General features: G+C 35.7%; 1 protein-coding gene across 2 annotated transcripts in view; it reads left to right on the plus strand.

Moving 5' to 3' along the window:
* The window catches only part of gpc5a (glypican 5a), a 196,538-nt gene that overhangs the window by 49,951 nt on the left and 124,830 nt on the right, over positions 1-21,757 (plus strand). For both annotated transcript variants that reach the window (XM_067404605.1, XM_067404606.1), the window contains exons 3-5: positions 3,885-4,579; positions 8,071-8,207; positions 9,211-9,336. In XM_067404605.1, the coding sequence (XP_067260706.1) occupies positions 3,885-4,579; positions 8,071-8,207; positions 9,211-9,336 (958 nt within the window). The remainder of the gene's footprint in view (positions 1-3,884; positions 4,580-8,070; positions 8,208-9,210; positions 9,337-21,757) is intronic.

A 21,757-nucleotide genomic window follows, 5' to 3' on the forward strand; every position in this document is an offset into this window, starting at 1 on the left:
TAATACTAGTATGATACTTAAAGGGATAGTTCACCCAAAAATGAACATTCTATCATCATTTACTCAAGTTGTTGCAAACCAGTGTGAATTTCTTTCTTCTGCTGAACACAAAAGAAAATATTTTGAAGAATATTGGTAACCAAACTGTTGACTTTAATAGTATATTTTCTTCCATACTAGAAGTCAATGGTCAACTTTTTTTTTTTTTTTTTTCCTTTCAAAATATCTTATTTTGTGTTCAGCAGAAGAAAGAACTTCATGCAGGTGTAAAACAACTTAATGAACAACAAAATAATGACAGAAATTTTATTTTTGGGTGAACTATCCCTTTAAATGGTTCTTCAAAGTGTGCAGACTGAATTTGGTTAGTAAGATTTTTTACGCATTTTTTACTGTTTTACGCCTTCGGTTCTCTCTTTCTCTGCCCCAGCACACTCTTTCTTTATACATCTCTCCCTCATCACACACTTACACCACAACCCATGACAGGCACATGATGTGCTCGGCTCTCAGACAGACATATTTCTCTGTGCAACAGTTTTAGGGCAACCTCTCCCCCTTCTGCTTGATTTGGCCCCATTCACCCTGACCCATCTTACCCCGACACATCTCCATAACAAATCCAAAGCTGCAGTCAGACACTTATTATTTACATGCCAGCAATGTAATTTGTGCAAACCTACAATCGGGGTCCAACATTAACACTTGTCAAGTGCCAGGGGAAAAAGAAATGGATTCACTGAGTTACTGGCAGGGTGCAAAGAAAGAATGATGGTCTGACCATCACCCTTTAATTTAATGAAAAATTTATTTTATTATTAATTAATTAATTTAAATCTCATTCAAGATCAAACATTATAGATAAAACATTGCGGTTTACTTAAAGCCTTTATGTATAATGCATTATAAAAATATGTTTAATGCATTATTATTAAGAAAATTAATATTATTAAGCAAAACATTTGTTTTTTCATTTTGTATACAATTTTTACATTCAATGTATGAATGTATAATATATAAAAAGTTAATTTCTTTATATATATCCAAGATGTTTTGGTGTAATTTTACAGTATTTCCACTTCATTTTGCTGGTGTTAAGGAGAAGACACTGATAATCTGACTGATAGGGGTTTAAAAAAGAGCGATATTCCGAAAAGATATTCCTGTAACTGAGGAAGTCGTGCTCCATCCACAGACAAAAGAAATCCACAGGAAATTAGACGTCCTGCCGCACTAAACCTGTAACCTGGCATCAGGTTATTTCTGCATATCTGGCCCTTCTTTCCGGCCTTCCTTGGTGAAGATCTTTCTTTGTACATTTTTTTTTTTTTTTTCAGAATGGATCATTTATTAAAGTTATGCATTCAAATACATTAATCAGTATTTTTTCACAAATATATATCTTATACCCTCAAGTCACAGTTCTTTTACAAGAAACAGCAAACAGAATAAAACCAAAGGCCATTAAGCCGTACAATCGTTATGAGTAATTTCCATCATAATGTATCTGTGAGATACTGTTTTTTTTTACATCATATAAATGCATATGAATTAGCACTGAGTGTTTGGAGAACATGCACAAAGATGATTATGGGCATCATAAACAGAGATAATAGAGAATAATAAAAAAGACAGATGATCTCTCACTGTGCTCTAAGCTCTTTAAATGCAGAGATGTGGAGAGCGCTTCAAGGCATCATTGCACCCTTGTATCTTCAAGCTCTCTCTGTCTTGTTATCCACTTTTTGTATTTCTCTCTCTCTCTCTTTCTGGACTGATGAATCTCTTTAGATCTCTTTGCACACAGATAAAAAAGCATTTCATATTGGGCTTGCCTGTAGGAAGTGCCATTCTCTGCTCCACTGCTTTGAAAGGGTCTGGGACTCATTTATATGGTGTTGGATTTACACGCTCAAAGCGTGAACTAGAGAGAATATTGCAAGAATGCCACCAGTTTTATGACATGTTTATGCAAATGTCAAAGGTACACCACTGTTCAAAAGGTATTTAAAAAAAAAAAAAAAAAAAAAAAAAAAAAGTTTTTAAAAGAGGTCTTTTCTGAACACTAAGTCTGCTTTTATTTGATAAAAATACTGTAAAAACAGTAATATTGTAAAATATTATTACAATTAAAAATATTTTTTTCTATTTGAATCTATTTTAAAATGTAATTTATTCCCGTGATCAAAGCTGAATTTTCAGCATAATTTCTCAAGTCTTCAGTGCCACATGATCCTTCAGAAATCATTCTAATATGATGATTTGCTGCTCATGAAAAATTTCTTATTATCAATTTTGAAAACAGTTGTACTGCTTCATATTTTTGTGGAAACCATACATTTTTTGTTTCAAAATTATTTGATTAATTTAAAGTAAAATAAAATGTAAAAAAAAAAACAGCATTTATATGAAAAGTTTTGTAACTTCATTCATCTTCACTGTCACTTTTGATCAATATAATGCATCCTTGCTAAATAAAAGTATGAATTTCTTTAAAATTCAACATAAAATCGAACAAGACTAAATTACCTTTATGAAGGATTTTCACAGGTTAAAAGTCAGGGACAAGAGCAAGTCAATAAAATCAACATACAATTCAGTTGAATAGTAGCAAATGCTACAAATAATAATAATAATAATAATAATAAGATTAAAATGTTCTTTACATGAAATAAATGGATACAAAGTAAATAATAAACTTTCAATGTGTTATCAATATTTAAATAATACAAAATGTTGGCTGCACATCCATGATGCTAATCTCCTGTTTCACTATATCCCAAAGCTGCTCTATTAGATTGAGATCTGGTGACTGTGGAGGGCATTTGAGTATAGTGAATTCATTGCCATGTTCAAGAAACCAGTTTGAGATGATTTGACCTTTGTGACATGGTGCATTATCCTGCTGGAAGTAGCCATCAGAAGATGGGTTCATTGTGGTCATAAAGGGATGTACATGGTCAGGAACAATACTCAGGTAGGTTGTGGTATTCATTTGGTACTAAGAGGCCCAAAGTGTGCCAATAAAATATCCCACACACCACCAGGAGCAGCAGTAGCCTGAAGCGTTGATACAAGGCAGGATGGATCCATGCTTTCATGTTGTTTATGCCAAATTCTGACCCTACCATCTGAATGTCGCAGCAGAAATCCAGACTCATCAGACCAGGCAACATTTTTCCAGTCTTCCATTGTCCAATTTTGGTAAACCTGTGCAAATTGTAGCCTTAGTTTGCTGTTCTTAGCTGATAGGAGAGGCACCGGTGTGTCTTCTGCTGCTGTAGCTCATCTGCTTCGAGGCTGGACGTGTTGTGCATTCAGAGATGCTCTTCTGCAGACCTCAGTTGCAACAAGCGATTATTTGAGTTACTATTGCCTATCTATCAGCTCAAATCAGTCTGGCCATTCTCCTCTCAACTCTAGCATCAACAAGGCATTTTCACCCACATTCTCTGTAAACCCTAGAGATGGTTTTGCATGAAAACCCCATAGATCAGAAGTTTCTGAAATACTAGCACCAACAACCATGCCACATTCAAAGTCACTTAAATCACCTTTCTTCTTAATTGTGATGCTCAGTTTGAACTTCAGCAGGTCATCTTAACCATGTGTACATGCCATAATGCATTGAGTTGCTGCCATGTGATTGGCTGATTAGATATTTGCATTAATGAGCAGTTGAATAGGTGTACCTAATAAAGTGGCTGGGGAGTGTATATTAAACAATTTAAAAGGACAAACTTGTATAGCATGCTTTATTAATTCTACACATTGAAAGTCAACATGAAATCAAACAAGACTTCATCATGTTATTTCAAACTTTTTTTTTTTTTTTTTTCATGTAATAACTTTCCTTTGAACCGTTTTCTTTGTCTTTCTTCCAGAAACCGTGGACTCCCTGGTCCGTCAGGCAGAGAACCACACTCACACCATCCTCCTTCACGCGTACCGTGACCTGGCCAGTCATGCGGCGGCTCCCGTCGGGGAGTTTTTCACGGACGTGGGGCTCTTCGTGTTGGGCTCCGAGCTCAGTCTGGAAGAAGCTTCACAGCGCTTTTTCGACGCCCTCTTCCCACTTGTTTATGAGCAACTGGTCGAGCCCGGTCTCTCGCGCTTGTCTCCACCGTATGCCGAGTGCGTCCGCGCGGCCTGTCGGGATCTGGCGCCGTACGGCGGAGCCCCGGGCCGCCTCGCCGCACACATCTCCCGTGCCTCGTTGCCTGGCCGGGTGTTTCTGCAGGCGCTCCACTTGGGCATCGAGGTCATCAACACCACAGACCATATTCAGCTCAGCCGTGAATGCAGACGTGCCCTGCTGAGGATGAGCTACTGTCCACACTGCCAGGGTCTGACCGCCAGCAAGCCCTGCATGGGCTACTGCCTCAACGTGGTCCGAGGGTGTCTCGCCAGCCTGGCTGAAGTGGACGCCCATTGGAGGGAGTTTGTGCGATCATTAGAGAACCTCTCTACCCGCATGCACGGGGAACAAGACCTGGAGCAAGTGCTTCTGGGAGTTCACGGGCTAGTGAGAGAAGCAGTGGCCCATGCACAGAGGAACGGACCCCGGCTTTCTGCTCAGGTATTTGTGATGTGGTTGAAAAAAGGCTGGTAATCAGAAGGTTGTAAGATCCTAAGTGATCATGCGTAAGTCATCTGTACTGATATTGAGCTAATGAGTTGACTCCAGATTGCTCATGGTCAAATATCCCTTAATAAATGAACTTGCTTTGGTTAAAAGCATCAGCTGTCATTTAGATATTATATTCTTTGATCCAAAGAAGTCTTTTAATGTTGGGAATATTTGCATTTACACTTATGCATTTGGGAGATGCTTTTATTCAAAGTATAGAAAGTCCTCAGAAAAACCCTATTTATGTTGTAAGTGATTTTGTCTGGTATAAATTGATGCATTGGGCAGTTACTAGGGGTGTAATGGTCCACAGAAATCATGGTTCAGTACGTACCCCTGTTTTGGGGTTGCGGTTCGATATGAGTTCAGTACAACAGGAAAAAGCATCAAATCCCCAATGCTAGGTTTCTTTTAATTTCTTTTGAACAGACAGTAGTGCAAATGTTTGTTCCAGATAGGGGCATTTAGTCCCCCCCTGAGGTAGTTGGTACAGTACAGCCTCCATTAGTGTATTAAGCACTTCCAGTTTTCATGAAATGCATATTCCATCACTGGACTGTAGTAGTGAGACTTTCATGACACAAATTGGCACAATGCCAAATGATTTTGTCTCATTATAACAGTGGAAACAAGCATACAGATAAGGGTAGGACATCATTATAAACTGTAAAGGGTCGCTTACAAACATTTATTTCGTACACTCAGAATAAAAACAAAACATTCTGCTTTTGTTAAATAAAGAAAACAAACAGGATGTCGCTTTCTGCCGCCCCAGTTTCCTTTCTGTGAAGTTTGTGGAACGTGTCACAAAAATTAATCGAAAGTCAGTGAATAGCAAGCTCTTGCGTGCCATCTGAACTCTTGTTTTGGGTTAGTGCATAGATTGTCTCTTCTTCTTGTGGTGGTTAGCAAATAGTGTTGCAGCATTGCTCGCCACCTTCTGGATTGGAGTGTGGATCTCCTGTGACTGACTGTATTCGTCGTCTGACTGTATGCACCGAACCATGAAATTTGTATCATGACATTCAGGACGAATACATGTACTGTTATACCCCTACCAGTTTGACATATATATCTTTTTTTTTTTTGATTTTCACAAAGAATTCTGAAATGACTTGATGGCGGCATGTGACTTGTCAGATTTTGAATTTAATATAGTTAATAAAATCCTGAAGATTGAATGTTCATTTTCTTTTTTTGGCTGTGGCACATCCAAATGACTTGCATTCACAATTAGGTAAACACTAAACCTAAACACTGGCCTTTGCATTTTAGCAGTTTCCATGCCTTGAAAATTCTTCAAGCAGCGTCTTAAAACCCATCATGTAACTACTGCTTGGATGGCATGGAATGCGGTACGGTCTGAACATAAGTTGCAGTTGCAGTCACACATGCCATGCTGCAGCCAGAGAGCCCAGAACATTCTCAAAATACTCTTGGTGTGGGCAGCTGCAGCAGCACGGCTGACCACGCTGATGTGTTCTGGCCGCCTTCAAATTGAATTTGCCTGAAATCATAGTGGGCTTCTGTGGGATCCAGTAAACATGTTTTCAGATCGTGTTGTGCTGTGTTGAAATGTGAAGGTTTGCAGACTGTGTGTGTGTGTGTGTGTGTGTGCAAGTAGAAATAAGACTATAAACCGCATTGCTTTGTCAGCTAATGGGTGACACATGATCTGTCGGGGTCAGGGTGTGGAACTGGATCAGAATCAAGTCTCTAATAAGGTGTTGTCATTGGTTAGGGTCAGTGTGAGGCATCATGGCTAGTATTAGACCAGTAAAAAACAGCTTATATGACCTGTTTACGTCTAAACCATCCCAGTTGTTCTGGAGGAATGAGAATCTTTATAAAATGCAACAAATGCCCATTAGTATCTGTTTAGTCTCACATTGTGTTGTGAGACTAAACAACACAGCCATGTGGTAATGCCTATTTTTATACCTAAATACGTGAGAATAGAAAACTTACTCATCTCATTTGATTGCTTCTCACTGTATTTGGAACTGGATAGAAAAGACCATAATGCATAATAAATGAATGACCTTTCTGACATTAGCGCAAAGACCAAAATAAATAAATAAATAAATAAATAAATAAATAAATAAATAAATAAATTCAAATACAGTATAAATTAGTCTTTGTGCATATACAATTAAAAATATTTTAACTATTAATAATAGTTTATATATAATATAAAAAACTGCTTAAAATAATTTAATATTATTATATTTAATATTGAAATTAATGTGATTCATATTTTGTATAATAATATTTTGAAAAATAAAATATTATTTTTAATAAAATAAATACAGTATAAATTGGTAATTGTATAGAGTAATACAAATTTTATATATATATTATTTTTGCAGGACACTATAGTTCATTTATGTAAGTGAGGATAGCAAAATAAAGTAAACTTTGACATATTATACAAAAAAAAAAAAAAAAAATCATACAGTGGACTACCAGTAAAACTGATAAAAGTTTGGAACCAAAAATTATTCAGACACTTTGACCTGACCATGTTTTGCTTAAGTGTTATCTGACATTATCAAGATTAGTTTTTAAACTAAGAGTTAACAGAGTTTAGACACAGTTTAACTCTGGCTTCTTGTCATATTTTATTACTCTTTTTTTTTTTTTGGGATAATGTGTGAAATATTGAAGGTGTCTGAAACAAATTTGGTTTGACTATTTTATATATATATATATATATATATATATATATATATATATATATATATATATATATATATATATATATATATGTATATATATGTATATATATATATATATATATATATATATATATATATATATATATATATATATATATATATATATATGTATGTGTGTGTGTGTGTGTGTTTGTGTGTGTGTGTATTCTCACTGCATTCTATATTCACAAGTTTGTTTGCCTCATAAAAACCTGCACACCTCAACAGTCGGATCTGGTAGTTTCTAAGAACTCTGCATCAGATGGTGCAGATCTGCATTTTTGTCTGCAAATCAGACAATCTTTCTGGCAACAATTGAATGTGCCATGTGATGCCGAGACTACTGACTCATCAACTGGTTATGGATATATTGACTCATTTACTGAGTCACGTTTGTTCTTTTCAAAATTTCCACCTCTTTACTTTGAAATCTCACTTTGAAGTCCTGTAGAACAAATCACTCTATATACCTCTTACTTTTACAGTCCTGCCCCAGATCATCATAAGAGAAAATGTAGAAAAGGTCTTAAAGTAGACTTCTTTCAGATGTCTTAAAAACAGCATCACCTAGTGGCTGATTGTGCTACTACAGGCACATCGACCCCTTTTGACCTGCAAAAAGTGCAAGTTTTAACCTTCTGGTTACCAGCCCTGAGCTTTAGCTGCTATTAAATACCTGTGGATATGTTAGTAATCGTGACAGTCTGTGTTTAAATTATGCAGGTGCACAAGGTGTGCGGTCACCCCAGCAGACAGCCGGAGCAGGTGGGCAGCGTTCAGCACGGCAGCGGCGCACGGGACTCCCTTCCTCTGAAAGGACCGGTCAGAAACGGAGAGGACAGCCTCAGCAACTGGAGGAAGTATGTTTGGAAATCACATTTGCAATTACATCAACACACTGTATATGTACTTATACACAGTCAGAACTTTGGACTTATCAAATCATTTTTTTTATTTATTTATTTATTTTTTTTATTATGACTATTTTCACAATTTAGAATAATATTAAATTAATCAAAACAATGAAATTACAGGGATAATTGTTATTATTTATTGACCAAAACATAACTACACATATCATTGGATTTTATAATTTTTTGAAAACATGTCTTATTACCATTAATATTAAATATTATGTTTTATATATTCTATCTCCCATATAAATATATAATACAGTATAAATTGGACTTTGTACATACATGATGAATAAGAATATTTTACATGCTAATACATTATAATTTTGTATAATAGTATTTTGTAAACATGTCTTAATAATAATAATAATAATAATAATAATAATAATAATAATATCCTTAATATAAAATATTACGCATTGTTTGTTTTTTAAATCCAAAGGGATTTAAAAATTTATTTTTAATAAAATAAATGCGGTATAAATATGTATTTATTTATGCATATATAATTTATAGTTATATTTGATATGTTAATATAATATTTTGAATGTATAATATATTTTAATATTAATAACATTAATATTAAATATTATGTGACATCTATCTAACTATATAATATTTTAATTAATAAAAATATTAATTATTGTTGTGTATCAAGGGGATACAAGATATTCAAAATACAAATGAAAATATTTGTAGGTATTTTTGTAAACGCATGCTGTAAGAAAGTGAATTGAATTGTTAGTGATGTGTTATTTATATATGTTATTTATAGATTAACTATTATAGTGCATAAGATAGGAATTGCTCATTCAATATTATGTCCATGACAACTTAATTGGAAGATCTTTTTTATGGAAGTTCTTGAAGCCGCATGAGCATTGAAAAGCTGTGTTAGTGCGCCATCTACTGGACAGAAAATGAAACAAACTCATCTCTGTCTCTCCAGAGACTTCATCAGCAGTCTGCGTCTGTACTTTACGTTCTACGGTGGCCTGGCGGACCTGCTGTGTGTGAGCGATCTGAGCTCTGGAGATGGACTGGCCTGCTGGAACGGAGCTGAATTTGACAAAGGGTACATATCTCAAATTTTCTGCCTGTAGCTGCACTTAGTCATCATGACCACAAGCATCGCATAAATCATACATCTGTCTTTAGGTGTGAATAATGCACACATTTTAAGATTTTTTTTTAAGTTTAAGATTTTTTGAAGATTTCCATAGATTGACGTATCACATTTTCCTATCTATCTATCTGTCTATCTGATGGGACGATCTATTATGAAGTGCTACGCTTATCACCTATGGTCTTTTCATGTAATTTAATGTGAAGACACTTGTTAGTCCACGGAAATTTACTTATAATTTCTACAAGTTGCTTTTGAAAATAGTGTATGCTGAATGACTAACTATATCCTACTGTAAGTACAGAAATGTGTTTAGGTCTGATATGTCATTGAAATTCAGTCCCTGCTCTTTATTCTGATCAGTATATTTTAGGGAGGAAAAACGCAAACCTTTCTTCTTTTTTTTTTCCTTTGATTTTTGGGCTTTTGGTTTGCATATTATCAGTATTACACATGCCGTTTTTGTTGTTGTTGTTGTTTTTTTAAGCAGATTACTCTTAGGGCATAGAATATTTTTACTCTGTGTAAAAAATTACTTATATTAAATTTTGTATCAAATAATGAATTGGCTCATCAGGAAGTTAAATCACTTTATTTGCATAATTGTAATATGACCAAATAATAATGTATTAATATATCTGATACTACTAATAATAATAATAGAATTTATAATTAACTAATTTACGTGGTTTTCTCATTTACTCAGTTTCCTAATTTTTCAAGATATGTTTAATTAACCAATTTTAATTATTTGTTTAAATTAACAAATAATAATAAAGGAATTAATACTAATACTAATAATAATAATAATTATTATTATTATTTATTTTATTTAGTTCAGTTCACCATTGGCATGTCTTTTATGCTCTAACAAACTACTAGTGACGTTTGGGAAATCCTGAGTTACATTATAAGCTGAACACTTTATGAAAAAAAAGTGTGTATGACCACTTGTATGCAGATGAAGCTACTCGCGTCATGGTTTCCGCCTGTGTAATTAATGACTTTTTTATAGCGGTGGTCTCTGTTGGCATTTCCCCTCCTCACCATAAACAGCTTTATAAGTGACAGCCCAGCTGTTTCTAGATCCGTAGCATCCTCCTGTTCCCCTCTTCTCTGCACGCTGGGGAAAAATCCAATCCATCTCCTCGCTGCTCCTATCTCACCTGGCCTGTCATCGCCCCAACACTCCCATAAATTCATCCCCGGTGGTATTTCCTCCGAACTGTCATACGCTGTCAGCGCTGCCAGATGGCAGGTGGGACCATATTTCAAGAGGAGAGGTGGGGCGGGGCCGGGACGCCCTGCAGGACGGGTTATCGTCCACCAGTAAACGCTGACAGGACGAGGTGAGGCAGTTTCCCGGCTGCTGCTGTGCAGAGACGGACGGTAATTACTGCCTGCCGTTAGAGGCGCCCTCTAGTGGACACTGAGGAATGTGAGATTTGATGTTGATGGGATGTGTTTTGAATTAATCTACGACCTAAAAGCTTATATTGGAAAATTTGCGACCACTTAGCTATATTCACAAATTAATCATTATAAAAATTACAAATTATGTGGTTTTCACCCCATATTGCCTCAGAAAAAAATAAATAAAACTAAAACAAACTCGTGAAATATGCCTGGATTTACCCCGTTTATGTGCATAAAAAGCATGGCGTTGTACTGAAAGGAAGGCCTATATAACGTTTTAAAAAGTAGGTATTTAAATGAGCCTGTATTGATTTCACACCGTTTAGCAATCATGCTAATAGTTTGCTTCAAATAATTGAATTCGAAAAGATGAAGGCCATGGAATAAGAGTGAAGTAAATTAAGATTTTAAAGATGTTTTAACAAAAAAAAAAAAAAAAAAAAAAAAAAAAACATCTTTAAAGAACCAAAAAGAACCATTACCATGCTTTTTTGGACACTGCATGTATTTGTCAACCATGGTGTTCTTTGAAGCACTTTAAAGTAAATACCATGGTACACTTATGGTACAGTACAATGATATGTTTCAATGTAGCCAAAATAGCATATGAACATCTGATACCATCACTGTACTATGTTATTTCATGGTATTTTCATAGTACTTTTTTTTTTTTTTTTTTAAGGGTAAGCCTGAATAAAATCCACAATGAATCAGGTCATGATTGCTTTGGGATATTGTAATGTTCTCTCAAACGGAGACCATCCCAGTCAGTGTCAAACACTTTTAAGCCTCGGTTTCTTTGTCTCAAAGATGTTATAAATCCATAGGTCTCTCTCTAATTGATCCGGTCTCTTTAAGACTATGGAGAAACATAGCGATTTTTGTTTTATTGTTATAGATGGCCCACTTGTCTCACTCCAGACTGACTTTGTCACAGCGGTCTACTTATGTATGGCAGCCCCATCCTCCATCGTACCTCAGGCCACCGCTTTTAGCACTCGGCCCACCAGAGGTAACGGTGATAAATAACCAACCACCCCCAGGCCCCACATCTGCCAGGAGAGAGGGATAAAAAGGACAAATAAAACAGGACGGAGGGCGACAGACTGATTTACCAAGGCCATTCAGACCTAAAACGAGCGGTTTGGGTCCTGGTCACTTTGAAAGGGCCACGGTGCATGTCCGAGAGCGAGGGCCAAACGGCCACCAGCAATTAGGATGGACGAAGCTGTAGCTTTGATAAATAAGAGCGGACACAGAAGGTAAGGAGAAAGTGTGACCTTAATGTTATTTAAGGAAAGCACACTTATTAAGGGTGTAATGAAAACAGAAGGGTTGATTTTTGCTCTATATGTCTGGGTCATATTGGATGAGACCAAACCGGAGCCATATGATATTTATGGATTTTATTTTTTCTCAAGCATTTGCTATATTTTATACTATGCACTTGTAGTGATTATAATGACAAATATTTATGATATTTTAATATTTTAAATTATTATATATTAATATTTATATTTAAAATATATTTAAAAACAAATATATAGTGTTTACATTGTGCACCTTAACTGCCCTCTCAGTTAATACAAATATTCTTAATGTTTCTAACAAATAATGTTAATTTTCTTTATGCACAATACAGTTTTTCATTTCTTTGTAACATGAACATGTCTTGAGTTAGTTATGTATATGTCTGTGATGTCATGAAGATTAAGACGTAAGCATCTCCATGTATCACTAAATTCAGTGGAAAATGACAAATGATTCTGGTATAATGTGACCTTGTAGAATAATTATGCATGCTACAGATAATATAAAACACAATTAAAGTATTTTTGGGTTAACCTTGCAGCTGTTGCAGATGGTGGATAGGTTCTTGCTATGAATTTCTGTTATCCTCCATTTCTATATTTTCTTAAGAGTGCTGTTTGCGTGTGCAGAACTAGCTGCTTTGATACTGGCCTGTTGTGGGTGGTTGCTAGGGTGTTGCTACACAGAGTGTTTTAGTGTGGTTTTTAAAGTGTCAGTACGTTGTTGCTTGGACATTTGAGTGGTTTCTTACTGAGATGGATAGGGTGTTTGCCTGTGCAAAACTAGCTGTTTTGCTGGGCTGTTGTGGGTGGTTACTAGGGTGTTGCTATGCAGAGTTGAGATGGGACATTCCATGAAGGCTTTACTCAGTGTGTTCTTGCTCATGTGTTTTGCAACCATATTGCCTTGAGTAGCCTCTAGTTGCCACCCAAAGCGATCTTATGGATCTTACACAGTTATTTATGATGTGTATATAAGCATAAAATGTAAACTCAGGGTCCGTTTTCAAAAACATTTCATGCTGCTTGTGGACAGCTTCTGATAAAACGGTTAAAAGGTTCTCACAGACCTTTCTTCCTGCTGGCATGCACCTTTGTCAGCAGGGAGGGTTGGTTTCATAGCAGGGTGTCCGACAGACTTTGTCCTTCTGAGACTTGTGGCATTATAGGAAAGAGAATAACAGACTTTGCAGTCAGTTATACCCATGGTTGTACAAAGATTTACTTGGGTGCTTGTTTTTCCAAAATTCTATCTATCTATCTATCTGTCATCTGTCTGTCAGTCCATCTATTCTTTTATTTATCATCATAATAACATTATCAATTCCCTCATTCAATATATTCACTTGCTATATTAAGACCATCAGAACATCAGCTTCATTGATTGATTGATTGATTCATTCATTCTTAGTATTTTAAAACCAATTCTTAAAGAATCATTAATGGACCAGACAGGTAAACTTTTAAATTAAAATTAGAATGATTAAATACCTTATTATTTGTATTCTTAATGATGACTTCTGTTGAAATGTTCCATGTTTATCACTGCTAAATGGTAAAGCTGGATTTAGAGTCTCGGGCTGTTTGTTTGTGGCTTGTTTGCAGCTGAAGACGTTTGTGTTTGATGAGCAAAATTCCAATTCCTGCCCAGACAATCCACAAACACTCATACACACAAAAAATCAACAAGATCACCAGTGTTCCTCCATGTTTTATTCATGCTGATTACACTCAGTGCTGCAATATCTTCCTATCCGTTCCCTGCAATCGTTTCACTTCCTCCAGATGTTTATTTATGATTATTCATAAACTGACCATATGCACTGATACTTCCTGGTTTTCGATAAGCCAGCTTGCCTTCACGATTTGCTTCTGTATCAACATCAATGATGTACACTGCCTGATCCAGTCTCCAAACTCTAAAATGTCAGGAAAAAGAATATAGTAAATGTTCCCAACCTTTTTAGCCCAAACAAGGCTCACGTACCCCATTCATTGACACAAATTCAAAGAATCAATGGTGTGTTTATATTTTAAAGCAGTGATTACAATTACCTAATTCACCAATAAACCAGTTTTATTCATTGCAATAAAGACGAAGCTAATGGGAACGTTTGAATAAAATACAGTGTCTGTAATTGGAAACTTAATTTTTCCAGCACTTCAAATGTTATTTTAAAGCTGCAGTCTGCAATTTTTCCTCTTTGTCACCATCTTTGTTTGAAACCTGCAATTGCAGTCATATGCGGAACAGTTATCTGTACGTGCGTTGTGCCTCGGCACAGCTCGTCAGCGCGGATGAATCTAATGTTTGCTGTCAGTCACCGCACCATTGTGGATACTGTACTTCAGAATCACAGATTCCACCTCTTGAAAGTATGACCAATATAAGAATTTAATAAGTTCAGTGAATCAGTGTATCGAATCTGCTGTTTGGAGCGCCAAAGTCACGTGATTTCAACCGTTGGCAGTTTGACACGCGATCTGAATCATGATTCGATACACTGATTCATTTGTGCTCCGAATCTTCCTGAAACAGTGTTTTGAAATCGGACATCACTAAATAAGTCGTTATTTTGTTTTTTTTTTGCCCCACCAAAAATATTCTTGTCGCTTTATAATATTAATATTGAACCACTGTACTCACATGAACTGATTCAATTATGTTTTTAGTACCTTTATGGATCTTGAGAGAGGGAATGTCATTGCTCCCTATGGAGGCCTCACTGAGCCATCGGATTTCAACAAGAAATATCTTAATTTGCGTTCCGAAGATTAACGAAGGATTTACGGGTGTGGAACGGCATGAGGGTGAGTAATTAATGACAGAAATTTCATTTTTGGGTGAACTAACCCTTTAAATCTAACGATCGCTTAGCTCGGCTCATGTCAAACCGTGCAAATTTTTATTACTGTTATATTCTCAAATTGTAATGTTAACAACATCAGTATTATATGACTATTTAGTGTATATAAGCCTTACCTGTAGTTTTCAATTTCTGTAGCCACTCCACAGTGGCTTTTGACTTTCGCTTTTGACTGCGGGTGAATCTCCAGTTGTCACTGATGATTGTCATTTGGATCTTTCTGGGTTACAATCCCCCATCAAAATGATAAGTTTGATTATTTCAGCTGTTGTGAGAAAAAGCTATAAATGTGCCGCTGCCAGTAGCATCCTCACATGATAAAACCGACTAGACTGGACGGGACTCCTTCCTTTCTGATTACGGACTTGACGTAATGACGCACAGACAAACTGCAGCATGCTCGAATTTCCTGCGGAAATCCACCATGTCGCTCTTATTATAAAACATTATTACAAGCTTACCGTTGTGAATCGGGCTAAGATATTGAGATAGTTTTGAACACTTGCTGGTTATGTACTTGCTCAAAAATTGATTTTGGCTAATTTTTAACCAAAAAAAGTTATGGTTTATCCTTCAGAGATTTTCCCATTTGTAAAGCTGAAAGTTTCAAGATGTAGAAAATCCAACATTTGATGGAAAACAAACACTTTTATTTAAAAAAAGAGAAAAAGATGTGAATTACCAGTGTAACCACTAGATGGTGGCAGAGGAGAACTTATTGGCTCTTTTTTTTTTTTTTTTTTTTTTTTACACATTTTGCTTTTGAATTAATTTTAAACATTATAAAATCACTGTTTAAAAATTAGTTTTGTCAAAGTTTAGCCCTTTTTTTGTACTGAAGTATGAAGTAGTAAAAGTCACAAAGCCTCAAGAAAAACCAACACTGTTCTTCAAATTGCAAATCAATTACACATAAACCGGGCAACGAGCGTACCCTTTATAATCACCGAAGCTGTCAGTTAATTCAGCGCAACTCACTGATGGCACACTTGTGAAAACTCCCATTTTGGGAGTGAATGAATCTAAAGTGCACAATAAATCTTCAATTTATGGCGTTTTATATTTGAACAATTTAACATAATGCTAGGCTAATTAACTGACTGTATTCTGATTATAAATCAAGTATTACCGCCACACCAGCAAGTGACATTTCACCATAAGTTTTCCAGCTGGCTTAAATGTTTGCGGAAGTTCTTAAGAACATTCCGTGCATATGGTAAATTAGATCATTAAAATTTTGTCAAGCAGCTTCGTTCATATCTTATAGGCTGATAAGCTGTCTGCATGACCTTGAGATTGATGTGAATTTGAAACACATTTGGATCTTCAGTTGGTGCAGAGGCAGGTCATCTGTCTTTGTACTTTTAAATGTAATAAAGAAATGTCTTATTGAATCCGTATTGTTTAAAAACAAACCAAATTAGTTCTGCGTCAACCCTATGATTGACATATTTACTATTTTAACCAGTTTTGCACACCGCCAAGATGACAGGACTGCGGTAAACACCAGTCTGGGACTGGATGAAAATAAAACGAGAATTCATCCTTCCGGAAACTTCCTCCGACAGTCGACACGTCAGTCACTTTACCTTGGCTCAGCTTGGCAGTGGCCCTCAGTGATGTTTCATTTCGCCCCAGAAGCTGAAATTGAATTTCCTGTGGTGATATACACATATCCCCAGTAAGGAATATCAAGGTGCTTTTGGAAGAGTTCAGAGCTCCTGGGAATGACGAATGGGGACGGAGAGCAAATTCTGGGTTATTGTGAAGAGCAGAAATGAAATCATACTGACATATATATGTGTGAGAAGTTCTTTCATCAGCCCATATGACCATTTTCACCTCATATCACCTCTCATCGTGGTCTACTTTTGTTTTCATAGTATTTTGCTTTTATTCATTACATTTTGATCCATTTTGTCCACCTAGTGTCTTTACAAAAAACAACCCAGATGCTTTAAGGACAAATACATTTGGCAGTGCTGTACCTCTGCATTATATAGACTACAGAAAGTCTTGAAAATTCATTGCAATTATTCTTGTTATTAACAGACATAATGTAATATTTTTGATGTAAGTGTTAGGCTATTTTTTTTAATATCTATTCCAAATAAATCATGAAGGATTATCCATCCATCCATCCATCCATCCATCCATCCTAGTGTTTGGGGTTATTTATTTGCCTTGTGGTCTCAAACCTCAAACTGAACATAAAGATAAAGAACATTAAATAGTTTAATTTTCACCCAAAATGTTATTTTTTTGTTGTTAAAATTTTGGAATCAAATTAAATTGAATTGTCTGCTTATAACCTTGCCTCCAACTGTTACTCAAGTCTAAACTGTTGTTTGGAATGGCAAGAAGATGAGTAAATAATGACAGCATTTTAATTTTCAGTGAACTATCCCTTTAAGGCTTCTAAAGTCACCCCCATAAAATAAAAAAATGAGCACACATAACCCTTTACTTCATGTTTTGAAGGCTTTATTTTGTAACACAAAAGGCATTGTTAATGAGTGACCTCTGCTACGCCGTCCCATTTCTCCTCTTCACTCTGTTTAGCATAAATTATTACTGCTAGCATGTGGGCGACCACATCCACTTCCAGGATTAATGACTCAGGCTCCCACAGACACCGCACTCCAGTGCCCTGCTCTCCCTTGGCTCCCTTAGCTCCCGTTTCCTCAGGGCAGTGCGTGTGGTGGGACGGTGGGGAAGTGCCGTTACCCCCGATTACCTTTCCCAGGCCTCATCGACCCATTTACTCTGAAGAGAGATGCCGTAGTCCCATATTTGCATTTTATTCTTGGCAACTACAATTACTACACGTGCTGCAATTTTGCAGTCTAACATTTGAAAACATATTGTGCTTTTTATAAGTAGATGTTTGACACTAGGGGGCGCTAATGCTTCTTTAACTGGTCAAGCAGGCCAATGCAATAATGTTTATAAATTTTCTCACTATTTTTTGAAAGCACATTTATAATATACGGTCTTTCTTTCCAGGAAAATGATCTAAGAATGATGTTTTTTTTTATAAATAATAAAAAAAAAAAAAAATAAAAAAAAACATTAAAGGTATAATTCACCGAAAATTCTGTCAACATTTACTCTATATACTCTACTATATATATTATACAAAGATGAACCCTTCTCTATGAAGCTGATAATATATACACAGGACATACTTTAATTTTAAGACATTCAATACTGTTCAAAAGTTTGGGGTTGATAATATATTTTAATGTGATGGCAAAGGTAAATTTTCAGCAGCCATACTCCAGAACATTTCTTGTTATTATCAATGTTGAAAGCAATTGTGCTTATAAATATTTTTGTGGAAACTGTGATAGTTTTTTTTTTTTTTCTCAAGATTCTTTGATAAATAGAAAGTTCAAAAGAACAGCATTTATTTGAAGATAAATTAATAAATAAATAAATATATATATATATATATATATATATATATATATATATATATATATATATATATATATATATATATATATATATATATATATATATATATATATATATATTTTTTTTTTTTTTTTTACTTTTACTTTTGATCAATTTAATGTGTCCTAGCTGAATAAACGTATTCGTTTTTTTTTTTTTTTTTTTTTTTTTCTTTAAGCTACATTGTGTAACCTATAATTTTTATACAGGTCTTTCTGCAGATTATCTGGTAGTTATAATGAGGTCCAAAAGTCAGAGAACAGTGTGTGTGTGTGTGTATAAATACAGACCCTATTATAACTAACTCCTCTAATTAATGTTTCGTTGCAGTGCTGAGTCTTGGCCAGATGGGGGAGCTGTGTTCATTCAGCCATCTCTCTTTCTTTCTCTCTCTCTCTCTTTCTCTCTCTGTGCATTCAACACGTTCACTCCAAATGATGCATTAAAACAGGCATTATTATCGGACCAAACAGAGACTAGTTACGCAAGGCAGCACAGGTACTTTTTGGGGTTTTATCAGCAGAGATGATTCCCAAACATTCATTGACAGGAAAGAGTTTTTTTCAAAAACAACAGCCTAAGGTTATTCTGAGGGGGAATCCAAATGGGAAATGTTTAAGGTCAAGTAAATCGGGTTGTATTTCACATTGTTTCATGTAACTGCGAAAGCCCTCACACGTCAGTGTGTATAAATGGGAGGACGTTCAACAGACGTGACCTCATGTTTCTCGGTCCCAGACCAGGAATGTCTGCGTTAAATCTTAGCTTGACACGGAGACATAGTGTCCGAGGGCAAATCACAGCAATGCTAGAGTTTGCTTGGGTTTGTCCTTAAACACTTACTGTAGGGGCCATACTGATGAAGGCTAAGCAAAACACACAGTAGCTGGTCATCAATTATTGGACTATTAATGATGTGCAGTATTTCCAAGCACTCTGCTGAACACGGACATTAATTGCATATTTTGGTGCGAGCATTTTATTCTGTGAAATTCTTCATAAATACCATCTGCTGGCATGCAGAAAAGCAGATGGTAAAATCAGGTGTGGAGATACTGCGGTAAAACACTGTATCACCTCTGTGTGAGAGTGGAGTAGAGAGGACACAATGAACATGGAGTTTAAATTAACACTTTATTACGTCAAATGCAAAGTAAAAAGGCCTTTAGTGAGCAATTCAGGCACATGATAAATGATTTAAATTACAGAGTGTCGTTACATGCAAATCAGTACTGTGTTAACCATAAAAAAACTCATTATACACTCACAAACTACCATTCATAACTTTGGAGTCAAAAACATTTTTTATCATAACTTAGTTTTATTGTAGCAAGGACAAATTGTTCAAAAGTAGCAGTAAATGCATTTATAATGTTACAAAATCATTCTATTTCAAATAAATGCTGTTCTTTCGAACTTTTGATTCAACAGAATCCTGAAAAATCATGGTTTCCACAAAAATATGAAGCAACTGTTTTCAGGAAATCAGAATTTCTGAAGGATCATGTGACACTGAAGACTGGAGTAATGATGCTGAAAATTTAGCTTTGCCATCACAGGAATAAATTACATTTTAAAATTCAATTAGAAAACGTATTTTTAAATTGTAATTACTAAAAATAGTTTACAATATTATTGTTTTACTGTATTTTTGATCAAATAAATGCAGTCTTGGTCAGCAGAAAATATTTATTTCAAAAACATTTTAAAAAATCTCACCGACCTCAAACCTTTGGATGATTATATATATGATCATATAACTAATTTTGTTTCATTGACAGGTGTGGTAATGTATGGAGCCCCGCATATGACGCAAGAAAACAAATTAAATCATGCCCACAATTTACTATTTCAATCCCTCGATTTACTAAAACATGCGCACGATTTACTATTTCGTTCCCTCGATTTACTAAAACGTGCGCACGATTTACTATTTCGTTCCCTCGATTTACTAAAACGTGCGCACGATTTACTATTTCGTTCCCTCGATTTACTAAAACGTGCGCACGATTTACTATTTCGTTCCCTCGATTTACTAAAACGTGCGCACGATTTACTATTTCGTTCCCTCGATTTACTAAAACGTGCGCACGATTTACTATTTCGTTCCCTCGATTTACTAAAACGTGCGCACGATTTACTATTTCGTTCCCTCGATTTACTAAAACGTGCGCACGATTTACTATTTCGTTCCCTCGATTTACTAAAACGTGCGCACGATTTACTATTTCGTTCCCTCGATTTACTAAAACGTGCGCACGATTTACTATTTCGTTCCCTCGATTTACTAAAACGTGCGCACGATTTACTATTTTTGTTCCCTCGATTTCCTAAAACGTGCGCGCGATTTACTATTTTGTTTCCTCGATTTCCGAAAACGTGCGCACGATTTACTATTTTGTTTCCTCGATTTTCTACAACGTGCGCACGATTTACTATTTTGTTCCCTCGATTTTCTAAAACGTGCGCACGATTTACTATTTTGTTCCCTCGATTTACTAAAACGTGCGCACGATTTACTATTCCGTTCCCTTGATTTCCTAAAACATGCACACGATTTACTATTTCGTTCCCTCGATTTATAAATCGTGCGCATGATTTATAAATTAAGGGAACAAATTAGTAAATCATGCGCACAATTTAGCCTACTATTTTTTTACCTGCATGTCATGTGCGGGGCTCCGTAGTAATGAGTTTTTTGCTTGTTTGACTGTTTTTTTTTTCGACAATGTCGTCTTTCCCGCTAAAACAGATTGTCCCTTGTCCCCCTTGTTAAACTGGGCTAATTCAGTCCAGCAGTCCAGATGAAGGACTGCTGCTGCTGCTCAGGCAGATCTAGACCTGTGTGTGTGTGTGTGTGTGTGTGTGTGGTTGTGTTTGATTTAGAGCATCTCAAAAGCTGTCACGCAAGGCCAAATGAAGCCACAAGTGATCCGAGCTGCGATCGATCTGTACATGGATGTGAAAACCAGATTAACTGATGCTCTGACCGTGGTGCAGTTGTTGATGAAAGAACGAGAGGCCAGGAAAAGCGTTTTTCATGGTTTGTCTTCCCGAGGTGGAGGAAAAGAGTGTTTGTTGTGTGTTGGAGAGGTCTTGTGGAGTGCCAGTGCTGAACCACAGTTTGTGTGTATAGTGTGAGTCAAGATGGAAATCACTCTGATTCCACTTATTTCCAATAGCAATTTTTGTATTTTGTATTGTATCCAAATTCAGTATTTCTTCATATGAATATCTATCTATCTATCTATCTATCTATCTATCTATCTATCTATCTATCTATCTATCTATCTATCTATCTATCTATCTATCTATCTA

The sequence above is a fragment of the Chanodichthys erythropterus genome, chromosome 12 (assembly GCF_024489055.1).
Source record: "Chanodichthys erythropterus isolate Z2021 chromosome 12, ASM2448905v1, whole genome shotgun sequence".
Taxonomy (NCBI): Eukaryota; Metazoa; Chordata; class Actinopteri; order Cypriniformes; family Xenocyprididae; genus Chanodichthys; species Chanodichthys erythropterus.